At 24.3% G+C, this 27,543-nt stretch overlaps 1 protein-coding gene across 4 annotated transcripts in view; it reads left to right on the forward strand.

The window, feature by feature from the left end:
* LOC129615593 (protein kinase C, brain isozyme-like) overlaps positions 1-8,584 on the forward strand; it is a 102,146-nt gene extending 93,562 nt beyond the window's left edge. For all 4 annotated transcript variants that reach the window (XM_055530865.1, XM_055530862.1, XM_055530867.1 and 1 more), the window contains exon 3: positions 8,463-8,584. In XM_055530865.1, the coding sequence (XP_055386840.1) occupies positions 8,463-8,466 (4 nt within the window). In that variant the 3' untranslated portion in view covers positions 8,467-8,584. The remainder of the gene's footprint in view (positions 1-8,462) is intronic.
* Positions 8,585-27,543: the final 18,959 nt, after the last annotated feature.

A 27,543-nucleotide genomic window follows, 5' to 3' on the forward strand; every position in this document is an offset into this window, starting at 1 on the left:
ACTTGAATTTAAGTGCTACATTTGCCGTAACATTTACATATTTAAAAAAATACAATTCCAATATCTTTTGTACACCTTTTGCTATATAGCTATTTTTTCATATAATCCAATATTGTTTATTAAGCTTTTTTCACTTTCAAAATATTGATTGAAACTTATATTTTATAACCTTGCACATACATATAAGGGTTACGGTATGACGGAGGGTGTATTTTAACAGAATTTCAAACACTTATAGTTTATTTTTAAAAAATAAAATGAATTTAAAAGGTTTCTACCTTTTTTTTTAAATTATATTTGATTTTTCAACCTCGTGAGTTTTTGATTCAAGAGGTTAATTAAAAAAAAAAAGAATATTATTACTTTGTAATTCAAAACTTTTTTAAGGTTAAATTTTTTTTTTAATTTTGGAATTTTATTGGGAAGTTTTAATTGTTTTTGGATGATTTATAATTGTTTTAATAAATCAAAGTTATTACCAATATAAAAATCAGTGGAGGGTAAATAATTCTCCAAAATAATTTCTGCTCAACACTTTTATATTTACTGATGCATTATTTCAAGAAGAAGAAGTCAATATTGAATTTATTTTCCGCTTATTATTACAATATTTTTTAAACATTTATTTTTAATTTTATTTTTTGTGTTTGATAATTCTTTTGTCAACCGACGTCTTTACTCTGTGCCTCATATAATTTGCTAACAGTGATATACTTACGAAGAATTCCAAAGCACTTCGAGTTCTTTCCGATTATATACATATATGATAACATTTGCTCTTTATAGAACTTTTTCGAAATCCTATACTCCACAATGACTAATATAATATTAGAAATCCTATAGCAAAATGACTAATTATAATATTATTGTTTGAAGGCTTGGAATAACTATAGTTGGGACAATAAAGACACCGAAATTTGAAATTTTTTCTATCAATTTCAACTATATCTGAAGCATTTTTCTTCAGTTTGAAAAGTAGCTGAAAAGCCTATATTTATTTCTTTAACCATATCATAATCAGAGGAAGCAGAAGAAGAGGGGAAGAGGGGATTCAGAGAATTGGCGAAGAGGGGGCTAACACACCTCTTCTAGGGCCGCAGCCCTTCTGCGGCATCGGACTTAATACTATTCGTTGGGAACTAAGAAAGGAATCGGAGTGGAGGCGATTGAAGCTCTGGAGATATCTTCCGTTGCTGCAGTAGGCAAATGATCTCTGGGAATTTATGACTAAAAGCATTTTAAGAAAATTTTTGGAATGGAAAAGCACCACATGAGAATCCTAACCGGGCTCTTGTCGGGTCACTGTAGACTTAGGGGCCACCTCGGCAGACTGTGCCTGGAAAGAGAGGATTCTTGCAAGATCTGTGAGGAAGATAAGGAGACTTCGGTACACATTCTGGGGGAATGTGTTCCTCTCGCTCGAACGAGAAGGGAAATACTGGGGCACTTTGCCCTAACAAAGGCCTCCGCATCTCACAAGTTGCTCGAGTACATCAGCGCGGTAAGTCTCGAGCGGATGCTGTAGAGCCACGCCTGGCACCGAGGGGGGGGGGGGCACAATAGATCCTTTATGTGTTAACCCGTGTTTACAATCTACAAGCTATTAACCATATCATAAAACTATTGTTAAATATAGTGCATAATTTTTATAATTGACTTTTAAAAATAAGCCTGATGGATTAATTTTTCTTTTTGTACTCATTCACCTACATCCATCTCATATTCTTATGCTTTTCAGAAAATATTGTCCTATAATGTTCGGAGTAGATATTCTATACAACGTTACAATAGTTTTAAATGATTTTCCAAATATTTAATAATCTTCTATATGTTAATAAATTTCTTTTCTATTCATCGCGTATATAATACGAGAGTAAACATTATATAATTGTTCATTTAAATTTCTCTTCCTCTTAATACTACAAGCATATTAGAAAAAATTAAAAAATTATCTGTAAGTATTTAAATTTAACAATGTCATATTATTTGCTGAGAAAAATAGGAAACTATTTGAAAATGTTCTATAAATTCGATAGGAATAAATATATATGTATATTGCTTTAATGAGAATGCATTTTATTCAGATACATGACGTGAACGTTAACATTGTATTTATGGATTAAGGAATATTGGTTTACAAATAAATTTATTTTGCAATTTCCTCTTTAAATAATAATGTTTAGATTATTTTGAAATTGAAATTTTCTAATCCTTTACATATGTTATAATATGCATATGTACATGTATGTAGCCTGAATTCAAGAATTTTTCAATCTATTTTCAAATTTTCATTTTATTTTGAAATTTAATTTCGTTTTTTTTTCATTTAATGGTAATGTAACGAAAAGGCAAAACTGTTGCATTTCGAATGTTAGTTTTGTTGATCTATGATGAGAGCATGTTATGATCAATTGGAAAAGTTTTTAATATCAAAATATATATGGTACATTTTCATGGTTATTTCGTTCTTTATCAAATAATAAAAGTTTATTTCTGTAATGAAAGTTTTTTTTTTTCTTTTCCATTTCATAAACTTGAAATGAGAATTTTTTTCTTATAATGTGTATGTGTGTTTGTTTACTTTTTACATTTTTTCACATTATTTACTCTTAGTTTAAATGTTTGTGCATTTGTCTATTGTATGCACCGATTTCATTTTCACTCGTTGTTACTCTTGTTATTTTAACTGATGTGTAAATTTTTGTTATAATTTTTCTTTTTTCATTTACACAATTTTATTTATATGTAATAATGTATAGATATGTGTATTGTATATATATGTGGTGTATTCATATACTGAATTCTCCCACTCCAAACTTTATTTTTTTATAATTTTTTTTCTAAAACTAAAATAAAGTTTTTTTTTGTATATTAACCCATCGTTGATTGAATATTGGAAAAAGTTTTCATTCTTCAAATTTTTCCTTGAAATTTTTATAATATTTCAGAATTTTTGAAAATTTGGTATAACTATGGGAGATTTTGACAAGAATTTTCTGCTTAATTAGAAAATACTAAGAATAATTTAGTTTCTGATATAAAATGTGATTTAAAAAATCGCTCGGCATTGTCTTAGTAGAGAAGACTTTGAATTTCAACTAAATACTTAATTAGATCGAATATAATTTCCAAATTTGGGCGAATCACGATTAATTTCGATTTTGCAGATGCACTAGTTTTCCTTTTGAGTAATAAATATTTTTTTTTTGTAAAACCATTGGTTGATAAAGTAGTAAAATTACCATCATCTTATGTATGTACCTATGTATAAAAAATAAGCGAAAAATAAAATGTTTCTAAAATAGAATTAAATTTTTTTTTCTATTTTCTATTCAACAGTCGAGTTACTTTTCTGAACAATAATTTATATTTCCTTTATTTAAACTACTACGAGTAGTATAACAGAATGTGTGTACAACAATTTCATTTGTATGGACATTCATTGTGCTCACAAAAACATACAACATTTTTACAGTTATTTGTTCCAATATATCTTCCATTCTATATACTCTTTAAGTTTTTTTATGTAATAAATTTGTAAGTAGATATTTATGTATGTACATTTTGTTGTATTGTATCTTCATGTACATAATTGTGTGTTATTTTCCTTAGTTGCATGATTGTATTTTTTTCTTTTTTTTTTGATAATATCCTGAAGGGAAAACATATTATATGTGTCATGTATGTATATTATATTATTGAAAAATCTATATATACTAAATAATTATACATATTATGTATATGGGTATTTTAAGTATATATATATGTATATGTACATACGATATATAGCTAAGAAAAAGTAAAGAAAAAACAAGTTAGCATTTTTTATAGTGAACAGTAAGAATTTTTTATAGTGGTTAATAAGGACGGTAAACTGTAGGATAAAAATTTTTAAAAATGAGAAAATATGGTGTTGACCATGTCAACTCTGTAATACCCGTACCAATAATATATATATGTATATATACATATCTAATTTTAATAGGGTTCTGGCGTTTACTATATTAAATTATTTGTGTTTACTATAATAAATTATCGTTGGGACGGATGTACGGGAGGACAGAGCTAATTCGACTCAGAAGCATATACTGGAGTCTATATCTCAGACCATTATTTCTTAGCGTTATAAACGGTAAGTCAAATTTAGTTTAAACAGTACGTGTAAATTAAAAACAGCGAGCTTTTGTTATGAATTTAAAATTAATTTCATTATACTTTATAAGAATTTTTATATACGGATATCCGGCTAAAAATGTAACAAAAAAAAAAATGGACAATATGCACTTTTTTCACAACAAATTTAGAAACGTATGCACTTTTTATAGTACGTAAATGGTTGGTCATTCATTGTAAAAATGAAAAGAAAATAAAATTGGTTAAAAGCTATTTTCCATCCATTCATTCTTAAATGTACATAAAAGTAATCTTATATTATTACTTAATGCATGTGTACTTGGATTATCACACAAAAATTAAAATTTGGGTGAATGAAAAGGATTTTTCTTTTTAAATAAAAACGCTTTTAAATTGACAATTTATTTTCTTAAACGAGATTTTAAAAAAATTAAAAAATCTTTATTTTTTTGTTTGAACTTGTAGTTTTGTAAGTTTTTCTTTTCCAACATTATTGGAGGGTCGAATTAAATAAGTTCGTTGAAAATGGTACGGTATTCTGTTAAAATTTAGTTAATAATGAAATAGAATAGAAGAATATTAAATAATATAAAATTTTTCTCAAATTTTGATAATTTAGGAGTCTTAAACTATATTAAGAAGCTTAAAATTTACTGTATTTGTTTTAAAATTCTAATCATGAGCTTTGGGTGAGATTCTCATGATATAGAAGTTCTATAGTGAATGTTCAAAAAATCGGAGCGAATTCTAATATCTTTAATATTTTTCCAATCAGTTAAGAGTTTTTGCAAATTATTTTTTCGACAAAAGCTTAATTGAAATTAACTGAACTAGCCGTAATAGGAGGATCAATAATTTTGCTTAAATTTTTTACTATTAATGGCAAACCTGGGATAATTTTTCAATTGCACAAAATAATTGTGCAGTTTTGTACTAATTTTAATAGGTGAATGAGAAGTTAAAACATTTACTGTATATGCATGTTGGGATATCTTCATTAAAATCTTTGTGTTGGAAATTTGATAATGACGTAATACTGGAATAAGTTAAAAAGTTAAATTTAACGCCCATGTAAATGGAGATAAATATGGATTATAAAAGAGCCTATAAAAGGTGAAGAATTAATGTTACGAGTTTCAGTTTTTTCGGAGAAAAAGCAAAATGCTAAAATAGTTAGCATAGAGTGATTTCCATTATTTTTTTCGGAAATTTATCTGCTGACACAACACCCTTTAAAATACGTGTAATTCTGCTTCATAGAACGTTTTTGTTTTAATAAAAAAAATTGGTTGACTTAATTCGTTTCGCCCATTAAACAAACAATAAACGCCTCCAAATAATAAACAATGAAATTTTTTTTTTTTTTTCGAACAAAAATAATGAAAGAATAAATTAAAAATATTGTGGTTATTTTCTCACATATTTGAGGTAATAGGCATTTAAGAATTTTCAACGATACCATTTTTATCTTATATCTAACAATAATTATTATAGTGGGAAGGGTCAGGCAAAATATTCCTTTTAATATCCTTTTTTATTTGTGTTTGTTTATGTTTGCGTCGTTTGTCTTATATATTATCATATTTAGAATCTAATTTCAATAAATTATTGAAAAATATGTGTAAGTCTAGGTTTAAAATAACAAAATATTTTTTTTTATTGAAATTTTATTTTTCTGTTTTGTAAAACGATGTGCTTTGTGTTTCATTTATTTAATATTAGGAATTGAAATTATAAGAAAAAAAAAAATACATTCTAGCACGTATATTATAATAGCGAGTAATTTATATTCGGAACGTGACTTTAATATTATCTTTTGCAATGGTATTCACTGAGTTCCACTGATATTCCAAAATAAACTTTTTAAAATTTATTTTACATATTTTTCGAAATTTTTTTTTTTTTTTCAAAATATTTTTATGGTGATTTCATGTAAAAAGTCCGGAAATATCAACAATTGGATATACTTATATATCAAATACAAAATATTATGAGGCTGAGTTTTTTTTTTCTCTTTGAAATTTAATTTAAAAAAATAGAATATTTTAAAACGACCTTTTATAATGAAATGAATAAAAATTTAACAAAAAAAAAATTAAAATAAAACAAAATGTGTGAAAAAGGAAAAAAATAGAGAAACGAAAGCAAACTTTTAAGCAAAGAAGCACGTTTTAGTAATTTAACAAAGCGATTTTGATAGCATTTTCTAAAAGGTCTTTTCATTATACAATGGATACTCTAATTTTAATATCTAACTCTCATATTAAAATTATAGTGAAAAAATAAAAAAAAATAATTGAGGATAATAAAAAGAAAATTATATTCATAGGCATTTTTGTAAGGATAAAAACAATTGACATTAATTGACCCCTAATTAAAAAGAAGAAAGAAAATTAAAATAATTAAGAGAAAAGCAAAAAAATTTAACATTTCTATAGTAAAGAGAAAAGTAGAGAGAATTTGTAAAGAAAATTTTTAAATTTCATTAAACTTTCGGAAATATAAAGGGATTGAAATGCAATGATTTAGTTTTTTTGAAACTTGTTATCGGTATTAGAAACAGTATTAGTGACAGTTAGCAGTTGACAGGTGATAGTTGACAGATGGAAGTTGACAGGTGACAGATGACAAGTGATAGTTGACATGTGGCAGATAACATTTGACAGGTCATAATTGACAGATGGCAGTTAAAAAGATGACAATTGACAGTTTGACAGGTGTTAGGTGAAAGTTGACAGGTGACGGATGACAAATGACGGGTTAAAGCGACAATGACAATTGGGACATGAATCGGCGGGACCTATTATGTTTAGACGTTTATTACTTTATGTCTATTTATCATACAAGAACAAGCAATAATTTCATCTGGAACTCATTAATAATTTCAAAATTGGTGTATGCAGATAAATTTTTTATCACCTTTATTTAAAAAAAAAATTTTTTTTATTTTTCAATCATTTTTAAGAAATTATTCTAAAAATAGTTTTAATTTTAATTTGACTTTTTAACTCGGTCGGAAAGAAACTATTCTTCTGGACCATTAAACATTATAAGCTCTTTGATGTTGATTTCAAAGTATTGTAATTGGAAATATTTTAAATTTAATTTTCTGTTATTTATTTTTATCAATAAAATATTGTCAACAATTTTCAATTTAAAAATTAAAATTTCTTTTGAAAGTACACAAGCTTTAAAAATAAAATAAGAATTGCTGAAATTTTAAAGTTTTTTTTTTTTAAATTCTAAAAATATTGTGAAAATTCAAAAGATTTAATTGAAATGAATGAAAGGCTTCTTAGGCCTATATAATAATAATTCTTGGTGGTATCAAAAGTATATACAGTGGAGCAATAAATACAACAAATACTTAACATTAACTCGATTATGTCCGCAATACAGATATTCCGTAGTGATGAGGGTTTTTCAACTGTTAAAAGTTTGCAACTTTTTTTTGTGTTAATTTTGTAGAACTTAACTTAAGTACAAACTTAATTTTGTAGACTGCAGGAGTAATAAAGAAATAATCAAAATTATTTTTACTATCAATTATAACAAGCTCTATTATTATAATGAGTTCTGTACAATAAACAAAATAATTTGAAACCCATATTATAAAAGATCCTTAAATAAGTTAAGATGCACTTGAAACTAATATTCCTTATGAATTTTTAGTAATAAATAAAGTTAATATTGTTATATTAAATACATAAATATTTTGTTGAAGATAAGTGCCATAACTGTGCATTTATAATAAAACTCTAAGAAAGAAGGACACTTTTTCTGTATTGAAAAAATTTGTCCTTTTTTTTTTACTTTTCTTGTTACTAATTCTTTATTTGAGTACCTTGGGAATAAAGGGAATCGGTTTTCTTTTTTCTAAAAATATGGGAGTGGTTTTTCTTTAATATTTTCTTTTCTCTTCATTTTTTTTGTACTTTTACCTTTGAAATTTTGTTTGAAGCCTAAGAAAAAGAAAAAATCGAATTTGTTTTTTTTTCTTTCTATTTCTGAAAAGGGGGAGTTGAAAGGAAATAACAGAAAAATCTTTCCTTTTCCTTTTCAAAATTTGAAGGATGTCTTATTATGGATGAAAGTTTATTTAGGTAATTTTGATTTTTTTATTTCTTCTGATTGTTAAACAATTATTATATTCATTCCTTTGGTTGGACGAATCATTGAGAAGTATTTTATTCATGAATTGTTACATTAAATTTTAAAGATTTACAAAAAAAAAATGTTATTATACGTATATGTATATATATGTATATAAGTAAATATATATAAAAAGTTTTTAAAAATAACAATTTTTTCAATTCTTTCAATTTTAGGTGAGTTTACATTTAAGTGTTACTGAAAGATTTAACGTTTCATCATTGCTATAGATGTGAGTGATGGTAAAAATTTTAAAGTTACATAGAATTACGTAGAGCTACTGGATTTTTAAATTAATATTTTTGATTGATATTTTGTAATTTTGATGAAAATTGATTTATTAATAATTTTTTAAATAATTTCAATATATTTGGATCTATTTTTTTTTAACATGTAAATATTTGAATGAGTCCAAACATGTTATTTGACTACAATGAACCCCATATGGGAGAATAGTTGGAGAAATGTTTTGAGAAAAAATTGCAACGTATTATCACACTAAAATGAGCATGGTATTCATTTCGATTTTGTGCTATAAAAGCTATAGCTAGTAGAGGAGTAAGAATAAATAAGATCTAAGAAAAAAAATGTCCCATCTTTAACGTCTAACATGTTACAGTTGTATTTTTAAAAGCTGTCAAATTTTAAAATTTTGCGAAATGTAAATATAGTTTTAAATACAAATTAGTTATTTTGTTAAAAATTTTGAAATTTTGAACATTTTTCAATCAAAAATATTGTAAATTATCCTTTTGTTTATTATATTTAATTTTAAAGGGAATATTCTTCCACTAATATAATCAACTCCTTGGGTTTTTCGAAATTGCAAAATTACATTTGCCTTCAATCATATTAGTTAAATTGACAAAATTTAATATTCTTAGTGTGTTTAATACTCAAATTTATTATTATCATGTGTATTTACTTAAATAACTTGTCATTATATAAAAAAAAAAAGAAAAAATGAAAGAAACAAAAACAAAATATTAAAACTAATTACAAAATTCTCTGTTTATGAAGATTCATCAAGGATTCGTTTATTTTTTTTTTGCAAAATTATTTCTAATAAAAAATTCATAAATTTAGAAAGAACTTAACAAAAAATTTCGTTTAAGGTGGAAAATAACAAAAACAAAAATAAAACACAAAAAAGAAATGTTAAAAGCTTTGTTATTTGCGCTTTTGTATGTAAATAACTGTAAATTGTAAATTTCAGCGGTTTTAATGATTGGTATAATTAAAGACACCCACAAAAAAAAAAAAATTTCACATCTGAAAATGAAGTAAAAAAATGATTTTGTTTTTTACTCGTTCTTATAAAAATTTCAACATGAATGTATACAAAAATGTGTAAGTGTTAGAATATATCCTTTTTTTTTTGATGTTGTAGTAATAAACACACGTGAGATATTACAAAAAATGTGGATTAAAATTTCAAGCTAAATTTAACCACAAAAATTTTACAAACTTTATGAAATGTGTGACAAAAAGTAATAAAAATGAATGACATTTAAATGAAAAAAATTACATAAGGAATTTTAAAAGTTCAACAGAAAGAGAAAAAAAAAATCAATTGTTGACATGAAAAAAAAATTTTTTTGTTTTTGTGTGTGTTTTTGTGTGTGGGCTCTTTAAATACTCAAAGTATGAGTGTTATGAAATTTCGTATTATTTTGCAAACTCAAAGACGAAATTTTTTCAAAAATTTTAGGATTTATGTTGCGTTTCATAATCATTGTTATGATCGCCTTTTGAATAATCGGGTAAAATTTTCAAAAAAAGAAAAAACAATTTGAAAAAAGTATTATATACCATCTGTTACGAAACTTTTACAATAATCAAGATAACTCGTTGAAATTTTTTCTTGTTGAATAGTGAGGAAATAATCATATTTGTGAGGAAATTATTCCTTTGACATAAAACTTTCGTTGATAATAATTTATAAATTCAACAATAGCAGAAAAGAGTGGATTCGATTTTTTTTTGCGCAATATTTGAAGGTTTTTTTTTTTTTAAATATTCTTGTAGTATATGAAAATTTACTTTTTCTTTAAAAATCTAATTTTAATTAGCATATTTTCTAAATCAATTATCCTTAGTTTTGATTCTTCATAAACGCCGACTCGGAAAATTCTTAAATTTTTGTAGTTTACAAATAATAATATGTAATATTATAGAACAATATTTTTCGGCTTATTGAGCTTCAAATTTTGAAAAATGAAAGCGTTTTATCAACCGTTCCATATTCTTTAATTTATTGTAAAAAAAAATTTCGTTAAACAATTTTGTGCTTTCTTGAAATAAATTTGTTGATGATATAGCAATATTTTGTCGAAAATCGAATAATTTCCCCCAGCATTAAAACCGGCTTTGCGGAATACTCTTTTTAAGAATCAAATAATTTTATAATTGTTGGAAATTGAACGGTTTATTGATCATCAATAATTAATAAATTTGATCATTGAGAAACTAATGAACAGCTTTCGACGATCAAATTTTGCCAAAAAATTAAATTATTTTTTTTTGGTTGTGAATTTTTTTCGAAAAGAATTTATATACTCCTTAAAGTCCACTATTCTTATATTTGTATTTATTAAATCACAATAATTATAAAATTCAAATCAAATACCATAAGAAAAGCTATAAAAAATATTTATTTTTTCATTTTTATATTTTTATTGTGCGATACTAAAATAAATTTATTTCCATAATATAATATTTTCCAAGAATAATATCTTTATATAATTTCTGACCGATTATACTCTTGGGATACTTCTACCCTTGTTCAATGTTCAATATTAGATTCATGAAATATTTAGTAATTTTTTTTTTAAAGGAAAGGTGATTATTTTTAATACATATTATTCTCAAGAGATTTTTTTTATAATACTTTGAAAGAAAAATTTATTTGATTAGAAATTTTGAATCTAAATTAATTACCTTTATTTTAAGTAGTCATTTCTGCCTAAATATAAATTTTATTGATGATTGTTTTTTTATCCAGTTCGTAAATTTGTAATTAATTAATTAATTATTTGAATCTGTAAAATATTTGAAATGATATGGTGAAATTTTGTTTTTGTATATATCTACATATATGACTTAGATTTCAAGAAAGCTTTTGACACAATTAAGTGCGCTACGATATGGAAAACACTTAAGGACAGGAGAACCACCGACAAAATAATCCGCGTAATCTAAGCGCTGTATGAAGAAGCCGAGCTCGCAGTACTATATATAGAGGAAAAAATTAGCGAACCTTTCACAACCCAGTCAGGAGCCCAACTGTCACTGATGCTCTTCATCTATCGTACTAGACATTGTCCTACAAGTCGTTTGCTCACAGAGAGGAGGTATAATCTAGAATCTCCCTCAACACCTTGAAGATCTAGATTATGCGGATGACATCTGCTTTCTCTTCCACAAGATCAGTGATATGCAGAGTAAATTAAAACACCTTGAAAAACTTACTAGCTATGTGGGTTTAGATATAAACATGGACTAAACCAAAGCGATAAAGATAAATACCACTAGCACAATCGGGCAAGGCAGCCATCACCGATATGGAAAGGCAGCCAGATATCCAGAACAACTAAGCTCAGATTATTCCGGGCCTATATTGGCATAGATTTGCAGATTTGTACAACGGGAGCAACAGTGCACCGCGACCCCGTATAAGGATCTATTATGCGCCCAGGAGCTCCTTGGTTTGCTGCAGCCCCGGAAGACTTCTCCAGTGCTCCGACCGCCTTCTTTCTGATTCCTTCCTTAATTCCCAACAAATAGTATGTGGTCCGATTCCGCAGAAGGGCTCCAGCCCAAGAAGAGGTGTGTTTGCCTCCTTCCTTGCAAGTGCATCGGCGGCCTCATTTCCTGCCACGCCCACATGGCCCGGAACCCAACACAGTGTGACCCGGTTGCATGTGCCTAACTCATTGAGCTTTTCAAGACAGCCCCATACTGCCGCGGAGGATACTGAAAACGAGTTCAGCTCTCCGATCGCAGCCCGCCTATCAGACATAATCATTATCTCCTGTCCCGGATGCCCTCTTTCCAGATTGAACCGCACGCACATTTCAATGGCGTGCAACTCAGCCCGAAACACACTCGGAAAAGTTCCCATAGGTTCGGAGAATTTAGTTCTAGGCCCTAATACCCTTGCACCCGCCCCAATACTGGTCTTTGACCCATCTGCGTACCATCTAATAACGTGTGTTCAAACTGGGCGACCTGAAAAGTCACGCTTCCAGTTCCTTCTGTTACTCAACAACGAGGTAAATTTTTTCTCGAAGATGTACCTCCTTATATAAAAGAACTTTAAAAATCAAATAAACATCATTCAAAAATGCATTGAACCATTAGCAGTAGTTTTGATAATTTCTTTATTAAATTCATAGTTTCTAAGTGAACACATCAAAATATTTATTATTCTACCTACACACAAATATATTTTGATTCATTTCAATTTATACATGCATTTATACATGTACATATATAATATAATTTCAATTGGATTTGTCATTAAAATATTATAAAATTTGTTCAAAAATTTATTAAATTATGTGCACTTATTGTTATCTTAGGGAATTGTTATCCATTATACACTGAATTCCTTCATATATTGTCAATTATTAAAACATTATAACGTTTGAAATTCCAGTCAGGCAACAAGAATAAAAGATGAACAAAATAATTTTCGAAAAAATAAAACATAAGAAATAATTTTCCAATATTTTTGATATCCATACGAGTAATATTATAAAATAATTGTTATGTTCTTTTAACAGTAATCTTAAAAATATTTATTTCATTTCTTTAGAATTCGGAAATTATACAAACTGCCAGATACTCGTAATATAAAATTTGAACATCTACTCATTTTTATCATTAATTTATGACGCAAGAATATTTTATATAATTTCTAACATTTTTGATTCAACAGAATCACGTATTTGCTTTAAATTTAATATACAGTTTTGTATATGAAGTAGATACACGAGTACATGTATAAAATTTTATTGTGAACCTAAAGTCATACTGTACGAACTCGTTTTTAAAATCTCTTTCAATTTTTAATTTAATAATTTGATGCAAAAGAATAATTTAACACAAATCATACATTTAATCCCTTGTTGTTTTGCACTGTGCTTGAAACACTATAAAAACACTTACCTTACAATAATTTTTAAAACGCATACATCTAGGTATTAAATAACTTTTATGCCGTAAAAATGGGGACATTGTATATTAAGTAAAAACTTTTGTTTTAACTTATACTGTCATCGTACACAATGAATGGAACTAAATAATACATGTATGTCCTCTATAAGTTCCAGCACACAAATACGACAAAGAAAAAATTTATTTATTTTTTTTTTGTTTAAATTTATACATTGACTCCTTTTAATGTTTTGTAATTTTTTTTTATAATAAATGGAAGAGTAGCAGCTAAAGTAGCAATATGATATAATAATAATGAATAAAATACAATACTGTTATCGTATACAAGTATGGAAAATGGAATATTTATGTATGCGTATAATATTATACAAGTGAAATAGTACAGAGTATGTTCTGTAGCAAAGGGATTTGTTCTAAAAAATTAAGGAATGTAAGTCTTCTCCTATTTTAAAAATTTAATTTTATTGCTGTATGAACTGATATCAGTAATAACTTGAAAAGAACTGTCAGAATTTAACGCAATTGAAGAAGGCAGAAAACCAATTAGAATTATAAAACTGTGAATAATTTAACAGGTAATTCGAACTGTAGTATCGCAAACCCTATATTTGGTATTAATCAACTGTAACCTCAAAAATTTTTGAATCCAACTTTTGAGCCTATCTCTCAAATTCAAACGAGATTTTCATGATCGTGCTTTCACTCACCTTCCTATTTAAAATCAATCATAATTTTACAATCTTGTATCTTTGAATAACACGCTTTTTAACAAAATTTTTTCTTACTCAGTCTGCCAAATGCTTTTGAGCCACTCTGCAGTGTGTACTCTAAAAAATTATTTATAAAAATAAGTGTATAACGTTTATGTTAACATACTCTTTGATTGTGTTAACATACTCATATTTAGATTGTGCTGGCAAATATAGTGCTAATATTAACTATCAAAATACGGGTAATGCTTATAGTTGTAAAATTTTTATGAAACTAAGATTGTCAAGGAAAAAAAGAATGATGGCAGTTAGTGAATTTTTATAGAATGGTCTTAATATTTGAAATGATGTTTGATTATTTTATTTTTGATTGTCATACTAACATACACAATCTATTCGAAAAATTTGTAAATCAAAAGTATTTACACGTTAATTTTGATTTTATTGAAATCAAATAACATTTTTATCCGCAGTTTCATATCTGTGTTACCTTTATACATTGATGTTTCGTGTTAGATTCGGGCAAACATTCAGAATTGTGTTAATTAAATTAATGTTAATTATATGAATTCTCGAACACTACCTTATAGCTATATTTTTATTTCCAATTATATGTTTTGAATTTTGAATAGTACTCGAACAGAAACCACAGGACAATCATACTGAATACTCGTATTGTATAGGTACATCTAAATATAAGAAATATAAAAGCGTTTTAAAATGTTACAATTTAATGAAAGGACACTAATAGCTTTTCATATGTACAATAAATTATTTTATATGTATATTTGTGTATAAGTAGTATATAATATGTACGATGTATACTTTTGTATGTGCCTACACATTTAGTGGTTTTTAATGTTTTATTTTAGAGTAAAACATTTTTACTCTTTCATTCATTCATTTATAAAAGAACATTATGACAATGACTAAGAATAATGAATTGAATGACTTATTTATGTTTTTGGTTAGAGTTGTAGTCATTTACAATTTTGCTGTTTTTTGTTATTCAATTATTAATTTGATATCATTTTTACTTTAACATTGAATAAAACTCTACTTTGCAGTTTTTTCATTTTAATTCTACAATATTGAACACAAATAATAGAAGATTAATATAGGTGTAGCCTCATATCTTTAATGTATCAATTCTTTTAATAAAATTCTAAATTCTTGAATTCTTGAATATTCTTGAATAGTTAAAATTTAAATTACTGTTTACAAGTTTAATAACAGACTGGTTTGTGGAAGTAAAAGTGTGAATACAGCTACTATATATAGTTTAAAGTTATTTGATGTAGAAAAGTGAAAAAGATGAATAATTCAAGAGAATAATAATAAGAAATATTTAAAATTTTTTAACAGAGATGAAATAAAATTATTCTCTTTTATGTGATTAATTACAGTTTTTGTTTACTATACAAAAGGGTAAAAATAAAATTTTCAATTTCATTTGAAAAGAAAATTTCTATTTTAAAAAATCTCTTAACTTTTTTACTCTTTATGGGTAACTATAAAAATTTATTATGTATTTACGAATATAATAAAGAATAGCTTAATCATATTCCGAATAAGGAAGAATAATGGTGTTGTTTTTATTATTCAAACGTAAAATATAAAATGAGGTCAACAGGTTTATATGCATGTGCATGTGTTTTATTTGTAGTTTATTTAAAGAAATAACTAACTATAATAAAGAATATGGAATGCATTAAAACCTAAAAAGTGTTAAATATATAAAATGCTTTATGCATAGTACAAATTTTTTATAAAACTTTTTTTTGAAGAATATTTTCTTAGAAATTAAATAGCTAACTAAATAAATCTTGCATAGCAATTATTATGTTTTTTCTCTTTAAATTTTGATAAATTTTTTTCTCAGATTTATATGTTCCTTTGAGAATTTGTCTTAAATTTGTTATTTTTTTGGTTCTCTATCTTTAGATTATGGATTCTATTTCTTTTATTCTCCATGCTACATGAAATTTTAAGTTTACGAACATTTTCAAAATAATAAAAAAAAAATGTAAATTTTCAATAAAAAGTGGATTTTTATCTAATTTTAACCTACTAGATTTAGAAATTTCAAAATATAAATAATTTATTTCAAATTTTTAATGTAAAATGGTTGGAAACTCGGTTAAAACAAAAAAAAAAAACTTAATATGTAAGCGAAAAATCAAATAAATTACTTGAATTGGAAAAAATTGCATATAATTAGGCGAATTTTTTAATTAATTATTTTTAACAAAATTGTAATTTGCGTTTTGAAATTGATACATATAAGCTGGGCTATAAATGAGTGATTATAACACTATGTGATTTTTTTTACAACACTTTTATTAATAATAAATAATTTTATTTAAATTCAATTATTAGATTTAATTATAATTTTTATATTACAAATTTATTTGAATTTCATTATTTTATTAGAATTACTATACAGAGTGGCACTTCACATTACACTCATGCACTATAATTAATGAGAAATAGGAAAACGAAACAGTTTTGCTTTTATAAGTAAAAAATTAGCATGGTATTTGTACGAGGACTGCTATACGAGACCTTGCGCTTACGATATTATTTTAGTTGTAATAATAACTGCTATATAGCTATACAATTTAAATTTATTATAATTTTTTAAATTATAATCAATTCTAATGTCATATTTATATCAAAATTTATTTATTAATTTTATTTAAAAAAATTCCGATCCTATTATTAACAATACAACCATAATGACTAAATAATTATTATTTTTAAAGTCATTGGTCTTTCATATAAAAGTTAGTAAGTCTCTTATGTAAAATATCTTGATCTCTTTCAATTCTTTCTTCATTTTCGTGAGAATTTAAATTTCTTTGAGAATTATTTTGTGACATAGTCTTATGTTTGAATTCTTACTTATAATCTCCGAATGTTATAAAAATAAAATTTAATATATTTAATTTTAAACTGAAATTTTTTTAGAAATATATTCCAAAAAATATTGGGGGAAAATTTTCAAGTAGTTATTAAGTTAAAATAATAATAAACTGTCGTCAACATATTTTTTTAGAACGTAGTATTTATCAAATATTTCCTGAAATTTAAATTCTAAGTAAAATATTTAAAATAAAAAATTTTTAAAACTTTTATAAAATCCATTGAAATTTTTCTTATGCTGAAAATTTTAATTTCCATACATAATTATTTTTTTTCAATGTAATCTTATGATGAGTACCAAATTTGTTTAATGAAAATTAAAGATATTGTGTCTCACAACAAATCTACACGTTTACACAACATTTAGAAATTTAGTTGTAATAAGGTAGGTATACGAAATATAAGACCTTTTTCTAATCAGTGCGTTTCAAGTGCATGGAATGCGAAGCGATTAGTCAATTTTTTTCACCTCAACCAGTCTGTATAGAATAGTCTTTAATTTTTTCTTATATAGCATGAAAATATTGTAGTACCATGCTCCGCTATAAAACTTGTTATAAGGCGTATCTTTTTCCCATCTGTGGGTACACCTAAACTTAAAGAAAGAATTTTATAAAATGGAGTCTTGTATATTATTTTATAATAATAGGTTCATTACATTTTTATAATTCATAAATATGGTAATTCTTGAAGCTAAAATGTCGAGGGTAGTAATTTCCCTTTTTGTAATATTTAATAGAAATTTTGACCTTTGATAAAAATAAAATATTGGAAATTTTTCGTATTATTTTCGATTTTTAAATGATAAACTTTTAAAAATACAATTATGTTTATTTTTTGAAAATTTTTCTAAACTTAGTTTATAAAGTTCTTAAAGCTGCCTACTTTTATTCAATTTACATAAACATTCTTTATAAGAGATTTTATAGTAAGAAAGCAATAAGTTGAACTGCTTTTGTTTAGGTGTTATTGAAAAATATTTTTTTTTTTTATTTTTCGAAAACTTTGTAAATTCTTTGAACCGTTCATTATATTCAAAAATATTACGAATGAATATGTTTTTTCTTCTTTGTGTTTTGTGCTTTTTTTCTTATTATCTTATTAATAAGGTATTATCATTGGGCACGCGAACTATACGGTTATATGCCATTGTATTCAAAAATGGTCATTCCAAGGAAAATTTCAATATAAAAGAAATGCGAATATCGTAGAAAATTTTTTTTTTCTTTTCATTTGTAATTTTTGTTTCACTTTTTATAACATTTGTGTGTTTGTGTATACCTTTCCAGTTATAATGGAAATAAAATTTTTTTTCGAAAATCCAATTTTCTGACCTTTATATTTTTTTAAATGTAAAAATTGGATTTAAGAAGCCATTGAAATTTTGTCCTTTATATTTAAATAAAAAATTTCTTTTTTTAAGAAGTACATTGCATATTTCATATAATTCTACTTACGTACATGTGTTTGTAATAAAAGTGATGATTTTTCATTCAAATGTCACGTAAATTTTTTTTTTATTTTATTATTTGATACGGTTTTTAATTTTTATTTTTCAAGAATTTAAAAAAAAAAAAAACTTTTTTTAATTAAATTTGCGGTAAAATTTTTATTATATTTTTTGTATACTTAGTTTTACAATTCAATATTACTTACACAACAGTTTAATACTTTTGTAGGTGAAAATTTTGAAATTGGACAAATTACAGCATCAAATTCAATAGTAATAAAGACTTAGTTTTATTCCTTTTATAATAGGTTAATTAAAAATTAATTATTTTAAATTTAATTTCTATAAAAATTGTATATTTAGTATAATATGTTTAATTAATGCGAATCAAAAGGGATTTTATTTGTATTCGTATTACGTTTTACTAAAATAAATGTTCAAATAAAGGATTAACATTTCATATAACATTCAATATTTTAATATAGGCAAGTAAAGTCATCAAATAGAATATTAATACTGTAATAAACTGTTAATATTCCGTATTACATCAATTTTAATTAACGTTAAATTACTTACTGATGTGAATATAAAATTGATTTATAATTGGCTTATTTATAGTGTAATATTAGAAGAATTATAAAAGAGACTCTGGCATAATTTGAATTAAATTCAAAATTAATTAAAAATGATTTATATTAAATTAACATTTGAAATTAAAAATTTTAATGCTATTTATTGAATAACTTACATAATATCTATGACGTACGAGTATCTATATGGTATTTAATTTTCCATTGACTATTTTCTATCATTTTTTAATTATAAATAATGTAGATTTGTACAACGGGGGTAAGAGTACACCGCGACCACATTATAAGGATCTATTGTAAGCCACTCTTCTAGTGCGTGGCATTCCCTACAACATAACCTCGAGACCCATGCTCCTGATGAGCTCAAACAACTTGTGAGGTTCGGAAGCCCGCAATTTATAAATAATGTAGAAACTGATGTTGATTAAATAAATTCATTGTTGTCCAAATTATTAAAATAAGGGAACAAATCCGTCTGAATGTGAGGATGAAAACTGATTTGTAAATGTCAAAACCAGTATTTATTATAATGACAGATGAGTGTAACATTGTTAGGCCAATAAATCAAAGGAATTACCAAAGTTGATTAACAAAAAATATTGAAAATAATTTGATTAGTAATAACATTGAAGATGAAAATGTAAAATAGAAATATAAATTATACAGTTACCGTTTCATTACTGCCAGCAATCTTGTACCACTTTTTTATTGTGTTTGTATTAAAAGCATCTGTAGTATTTTTATTAAAACTCAATTAAAAATTTGGCAAAATATTTACTCTAAATCATTAAAATCTATGTGTATGTATGGACTCTTGTGAGTTGAACTGCAATCGAGTTTGATATTATATTCATATACATAAATATAATATAATTTCAACAAATCTGTGCTTTTATCAAAATATATTCATATATGTACGAGTATATATATATATGTACAATGCATACTTATAAATTTTAAATTGTGCATTTATTTTAACCTCTTCCATTATTTACAATTCACTTTACTTTACTAACGAACCATTCTTTTAAATATTTACTTTATATACTTTTAATATATTTTGCATATATAGTAATATTTACTTTCATACATACATACATAATATCGCAAAATACGACAAAATTTAAAAACCGGAACTACTTTTCTTGTCAAGTATTCATTTTAAATAATAAAAAACAAAAAAAAAAAAGAGGAATGAAAAAAACAAAAAAAAAAAACCTTTTTAAAAAGTGAGAAAAAATAAAATTTTTTTTTTATGTTTTTCACTTTTGACATTGACACTATATTTTTGTTTTTTTTTTCTTTTCACAATTTTTGACATTTTTTTTATTTCAAAAATGGGAACGAAGGTGGTCTTTTTGAAATAAATGACAGAGAAGAAAGCGTCAAAATGTAAAAATTTTGTGAGAAAAAGTTTTTCAATTCTTTTGATAGCGTATAGCTCTACAATTACATACATATACGTATATACAATTATTATTTTATTTTTACTTTTGAATTTCTAGGCTCCCTTATTATTATAGTTTGTTAAGTATTATGTACTATAAAAGTGTTGAAAAAACTGTATTATTTAAAATGTTTTCTCAATGAGAATTGTAAGAAAATAAGGTTGGGTCAAACCAGCGATTTGTAATGTAGCACTTTTCTCTTCAATAAGTGAAAATACTTCTTTTAAAAACAATTTAGCTATGTACTCAATTAGTAAAGCTGCTTTCCTTCACAGGGGAATATATTTAAAAAATTGCATACATTTAGGATGAACATTATATTCTTTGAAATTTAAGCTCGAATTTAAGAGTTAGTTGCGAGAGTTAAGAAAAATAATTTGATTTTTTACCGTTAGCTTTCTGTATTTATAGAAATTTGAAAAAGCTTGCAGTTTCGGAAATATAAGGTGCCAAAAATTCGAATTTTAGAAATTTCGTGAGGCGATAACTTGAGAGGGAGTGGAGGTGGAAAAAAATTTTGTTCTAATGAAATGAACTAATTATTAGTATTTAAAAGATACTAGTTATCAAAAATGTTGCAACGAACGGATTCTAGATAACGTTAAATTTTAACAGCCATTTTGTATTTGTAAAGTTCAAATCTAGTATGCCGCGGTGAATAGTATAATTTTAAAAATATTTTTAAAAAAAATATTTTAGGTTTTGCTAGAATCATTACTTAAATAATGCCATTTTTAGGGGGTTATAACTTTTATTGGGGGCAGATAGGTAAAAATTTTCTTCTACGGAAATAAGTTTCTAGTAAAGATCTATGTACGTATGAAATTCTAGTTTTCTATCTTCAAGGGTGCAGAAGTTTTGTTAACGGAAGGACGAACAGAGTGAAACTAATAAGCACTTTTTTTCATTTTTTTTTTGGAAAAGTGCTAAAAAATGAATATTTCAATATATATATGTATATATATAGCAATTTAAGATTTCAATTTTAATATTTTAAAATTTTCAATAGTTTTAAGTACATATGTGAATACTATATTATAATGTATTAGTGCTTGTACATGAATAATATTTTTAAGATTTTAAAGGCCTTACACTTAAAAATATTGCAAAATCATTTGAATTTTTTCTCACATTTACGATTTCCAAAAATTTTAAATTTTCTTTTTTTATATCTTAAATCTAATGTATTATAAATTTATTTGCATAATTATAGGGGATATAAAATAAATTACAATATTTTTTATAGATAACCAAAAGTGCCAAAAATTTATGTTTACTTAATAAATTTGTTAAATAAACATAAGATTAAGATTATGGGAAATTTTTAAATTGTAGGGGCTTTTATTATTTAAGAAAACAATGAAAAATTATATAATTTCCAAGAACATTGTTAGAAGGTTAGAATAGCTTATTACCAAAACGGTTCTTGTATTATTTATTATGTATTTGGTGTTACAATTATGTATGACCTTCATTATTAAAATTATGAAGTGGAGGGTATACACTATCTTAATAAATAATTTATAAAGTAAAATTAATGTAAAGAATGGCTTTTGGAATATAAAAAAAAATTTTCAATTTTCATTATAGAAAAAAAATTTACGATAACATTTGATTTCATTTTACTGAAAATTCTGATTAAGATTCTTTAACAAATCAATAATGGTTAACGTGATTTATTTGTGAATTTTTAACGGTAACAAATAGGTATTCTTAATGCATAACGTACAATATAAAATTTAATTGAAAATTTTGAAACAAAATATTACTCTTGTAGATATGAGTAGTTTATGAAACTTAACATATTTAACTACTATCAAATGACACACTCAATATCGTAAAAAAATTCTTTTGGGATTCGATGCAGGCTTGAATATAATGCCTTATCTATTCACAAAACTATATTAAAATTGAAATTTTCTATTTTTATTTCATAATAGTGTTCATATATGTTTCCTTAAACTATATTATTGTTATATAGACCTAACATTAATTTCCTATTGTTTCATGATGCAAAATATAATTAGAAACAGTTTTGTTTTATCCTTGTTTCCTATATTTCATTACATTTATACATATATTCATGACATTATTGAAATTTAAGGAAATGTTAAAAAGAAATATCGTTAATTTCTCTCTCTCTCTCTCTCTCTCTCTATATATATATATATATATATATATATATATATATATATATATATAGCAAATATATTAAGGATATTAGCAACAGAATGACACAGCAATTGTAATTAAAAAAGAAATTGTATAAAATCATTAGAAAATTACAAAAAAAAAAAAACAAGAACACACGACAGAACAGATTATTAATTTCCCGTTACATAAACATAAAGTCATATAAAATTAAATGAGATTGTTCAAAATTGTCAGGATCTATCCGTAATATATTGTTATTGAAAATATTAATATTCTTATAAAAATTATATATATATATACGACTATAAATATTTAATTGAAAAATTATTTGTGAAAAATCGGAAAAATCAATTCTTCCTACATAAGGGAATTGAAATCTTAAATAATCTAAAAAAAAAAACTCAACAGCATTGCAGAAAAAAAAATTATTTTCAGAAATGAAAACTTACAATAGCCTGCAGGACATTTTGTATTTTTGCTACATCTTTATACTTATAGCATTTGCCCTTATGAGTTTCGGAAAAATAAAAATAGAAATTTTAATAAAATATAAATGTATATTAATGACATTAATTTCACAAAAGTTTTAAATTAGCCCCAAAATATTACATGTACTATTCAACTATTTATATGAGCCGATTGCTATTAAAATGAAATTCTTGTTTTAAAGTATTGATACTTTATAGAGTTTAATATATAGAATTAATTGGCAGTACAATATTTCAGTTCTTGAGTACTTTTTTATAACTCAATTTCTGCTGACAAGAATTACCGATTTACAGGAGCATAACAATCAGCAAAGTAACAATTCAGTAATTTTTAAATGGTAACTTCAATATTATTTAATTACTCGTAATTTTAGTATTTAAAATAAATTTAAAGAAAAACTTTAATCACTTTATTGAACTCTTTCGCTGGAGGCTAGACCAAACAAACTGTAAATATTTTAAATATTAATTTAAAAGAAATAGAAAATACGATCAGACATAGTATTGCTCACATCAAATCTATTTTATGTTGCTTAAATTAAATGACTATTTAATTGATTCTTGTATTTTTGTTATTCTTTAATATTAAATATCTAAACAAAATTAAAAATTTAAGTGTAAAAATATTAAATTCAATTTAATATATAAAATAAAGTTAATTAAAAACAAAATTAAAGAAAAGAGAAAATATAAAAGATGAAAAATATCCTCAAGGATATTTTAATAATTAAAATTTTTGTTTTAATTTTAAAAATTCTTTAAATTGTTTGTTTGTAGATATATATGCATATATATATATATATATATTATTAAAATTTAATTACGAAAATGTTAGTTTACTAGAAAAATACTTTTTAACACCCTTTCCTTAAAAAGTTTTATTTTTGTTTTAGTTTTGTTTTGTGGTTCTTTTCTTTTTAAAATCAAATCACTTCACGTGTTTACCTTTTTAGGTGAGCTAGATTCATAAATATTTTCAAAAGTAAGGAATTTTTTTGTTTTTTAAATAATTTTACAAGAAAAATATTTAATATTTATAAAATAAATTTTAATTAAGATTCTTGAGTACAAGACTGTTCAGAAATCAATGTTTTTCTTTTTAACATACAAAATTAAAATTTTATTAAAATACTTAATTATAGTGTCTGATTAATTTTAATAATTTTTTTAGAAATTCTTGAATTTTTTATTTGTGTTATGAAATCTTGAGCATTGTAAATGGTATAAAAACGTGCTATTATAAGTAGAAATTGAAAAATTAAGTAGATCCATCTCATATATCGCAATCATCATTTGACCTATAAAGTTGTACAAATCTAAGTAGGTTCGAAATCCACAATTTTATATTGGTAATTAATTAAGATTTAATAATATTTTATGGTAGTCTGATCTTAAATCTTTATCAATATTTTAGATTTCGAATTGGAAATCGAGTTGTTTTTTTAATTATACAATTAAAATTCATAATACCATTAAAAAACGTATAGCATTCGTTTCAAGCCAAATCTTGAAATTGAATAATTTTTTTCTAATGATTTTGATTAATTCAACACATTGTAGCAAAATAATCTTCTTATAACCTACACGATACTATTTTTCAATTTTTCTGGCTCCGTTTATGGTTTTAATGGAATAATTTAATATGCTTTATGATTTTGACATCAGGCATTATAAATATTTTAAATTAACTTTGACAATAAAATTAAAATATTGACAACAAAAAAATTTTTGTTTTTTTTTTGTTTTGAATTTCAATGAAAAATTTAATTTTACTAAAATCATCATGGTTACAATATTTTTTTGGGCTAACTGCATGTATCTGTGAAACTAATTATTCTGATTCAAAGTATAATGGATATTTTGTTGAAATAATACACAAAACTATTGTTACATAGTCAGATTTATATTAAAAAAATACAGCGATAAATATACATTCGTACATAATACGTCATATTTATATATGAAAGTTGTGTTCGGATCTGGATGTGGCAGATGAAAATTTAAATAATTTGCATGTATAGAAAAATTTATTCCAGAAAAATATGTGGGATCATATTAATTTAAGTAAATATTGTTATTATTTTGTTAAAACCTTTATAATTACATAAAATTACATTTCACAGTTTTTAGGTACATTATATAGTGACACTATGTTATAACGTTGTATAATAATTTCGAAATCATTTTAATGCAATCTTTATTGTGAATAATATCGTATTATATATGTTAGCATATTCTTGATATAAAGTTATTTTTGTATACTTATATTTTGTATATAATATTTAGTAGAATATCTACTATTAGTAGAGTAGTTATAATCCATGTAAATTAATAGAATATACCGTGAAAAGTAATATTCTTGAGAATTATTATTCTATCGATAATACTCATGTCAACCAACTCGCATATACCATACATAACTGAAATGTTGTAGAATGAAAGATCTGAAAAAATCGTTTTATATTACAAGGTATTCTTGTACTTTTCAATGAAAATATTTGAGCAGCATAGAATTCAGCAGAAAATTAAGTTTCTTCTATTTAGCATTTTATTCAATTTCTTTTTTTTTGAATTCTTAGTATGTACATGAACTTTGATGTTATTTCAAAAAAAAAATCAAATGAAATAAATATAAAGGAAAAAAATATTTAAAAAAAAAATTTTTAGAAAAAAAACATGCTATTCTATGTCAATTAAAATCAGAATTGTAATGAAATTTTTCAAAATAAAATAAAAAATTTTAACCCAGTACCATGCAGTGTTTCTTTGATCAATAGAACACAATATAATGTCTTTCATATGAAAAATCTTACTGAGTAATTTAAAAATATATGGGAGCAAAAATTTTTAGAAATTTAAATACGAATAATTTAATTTTCAGAAAATTCCGATTTAAAGAGAACAATAAATACATTTTGTTAAAGTGATATGTTGCATTCTGATGGATTGAACGAAAAGGTGTTCAATCTCTAATCTTCGTTCTTTTGTTCATAAATTATAAATTTAACAATTAATTTAAAATTTATTAAAAATTTTAGCAAAATTTCCAAAAGAAAACTAATTGAAAATTGATCTTTCATCTTTTCTTCGAACCAATTGTTATACTGTCTCGAATGATGACAGGACAGTGGCAAAATTTTTAAATTAATATTTCCACTTATAGCAATAGTATGGATTTATTTTAATTAAATTGACTTATTTTAAGAATATTAGTCCAATTTTTGGGGAGTCACTTACATTAACATAGCAATTTGCAGCTTCATTTAGGTTGTATACTTATGTATATATATCAATATTATTTCTTCAGGAAATATTTTTCTTAACAAAATCTGTTCTGTGTTACCGCTCAATGGGTTAAACAATCATAATAATATATTTCAAATGATTATTACATTAATATTGCAAAATAATACGGTAATAATTTTATAAACTAAAATTTTTATTCAATGCATTCAATTTTATATTTGTACATGTGTAGCATGCAAACTAATATACAAATTCTAAGGATTATCATTAAAATTAAAATTAAAATTTAATTTAATTAAAAAATATTTTACTTAACATGAAATACGAGTACATACATATATACTCACGTATCTAAGTATACATAATCCGTAATTTTAATTTTTTTTTTTATATTTTATTTATTTTAAATTATATTTATGTAATAAATGTGTACATACATATATATATTTACTTAAAATTGTAATTTGATGTGCAATCGTAAATTAAAATTTCAACCGAGAAATTAGATATAACCTTGAAAATTAATACTATCACACCAGCGAGAGAAACCTTTATTATATAAATTGAATATTATACCTAAGATCTTTTATAAATTCTTTGTATATGTGTTTTGCATCATGTGTACTAGCATTAATAGCATTAATGTATTATATACATTATATACTTTACTGTCATGGTATTATTTTGTACACACTTTTCAATTCTTTCCTTTTTGGTGGGTAACAATATAGTATATAATAAATACAAGATACATACTATGTATATACAATATATTATTATTGTTAGAACAATATAGTTGCTCTGTTATACCATTATATTTACTTTCAAAAGACTATTATAGTTAAAAAATAATAATGGAAAAAAAATAAATAAATAAATAGAAAAGTTTTTATTTTTACAATATTTACCCTAAAAAAATTTTTTTTTAGAAATTAAGGAAAAAAAAAACAAAAATAAAACAATTGAACTACATTTTTTGATTGAGGGTTAGGAAACATAGAAAATGAAGATAATTAAAAAAATTAACATGCAGGCATACATACAAACATACATACATGTACGTGT

Source organism: Condylostylus longicornis, unplaced genomic scaffold (assembly GCF_029603195.1).
Source record: "Condylostylus longicornis isolate FDR11 unplaced genomic scaffold, ASM2960319v2 ptg000137l, whole genome shotgun sequence".
Lineage (NCBI taxonomy): Eukaryota > Metazoa > Arthropoda > Insecta > Diptera > Dolichopodidae > Condylostylus > Condylostylus longicornis.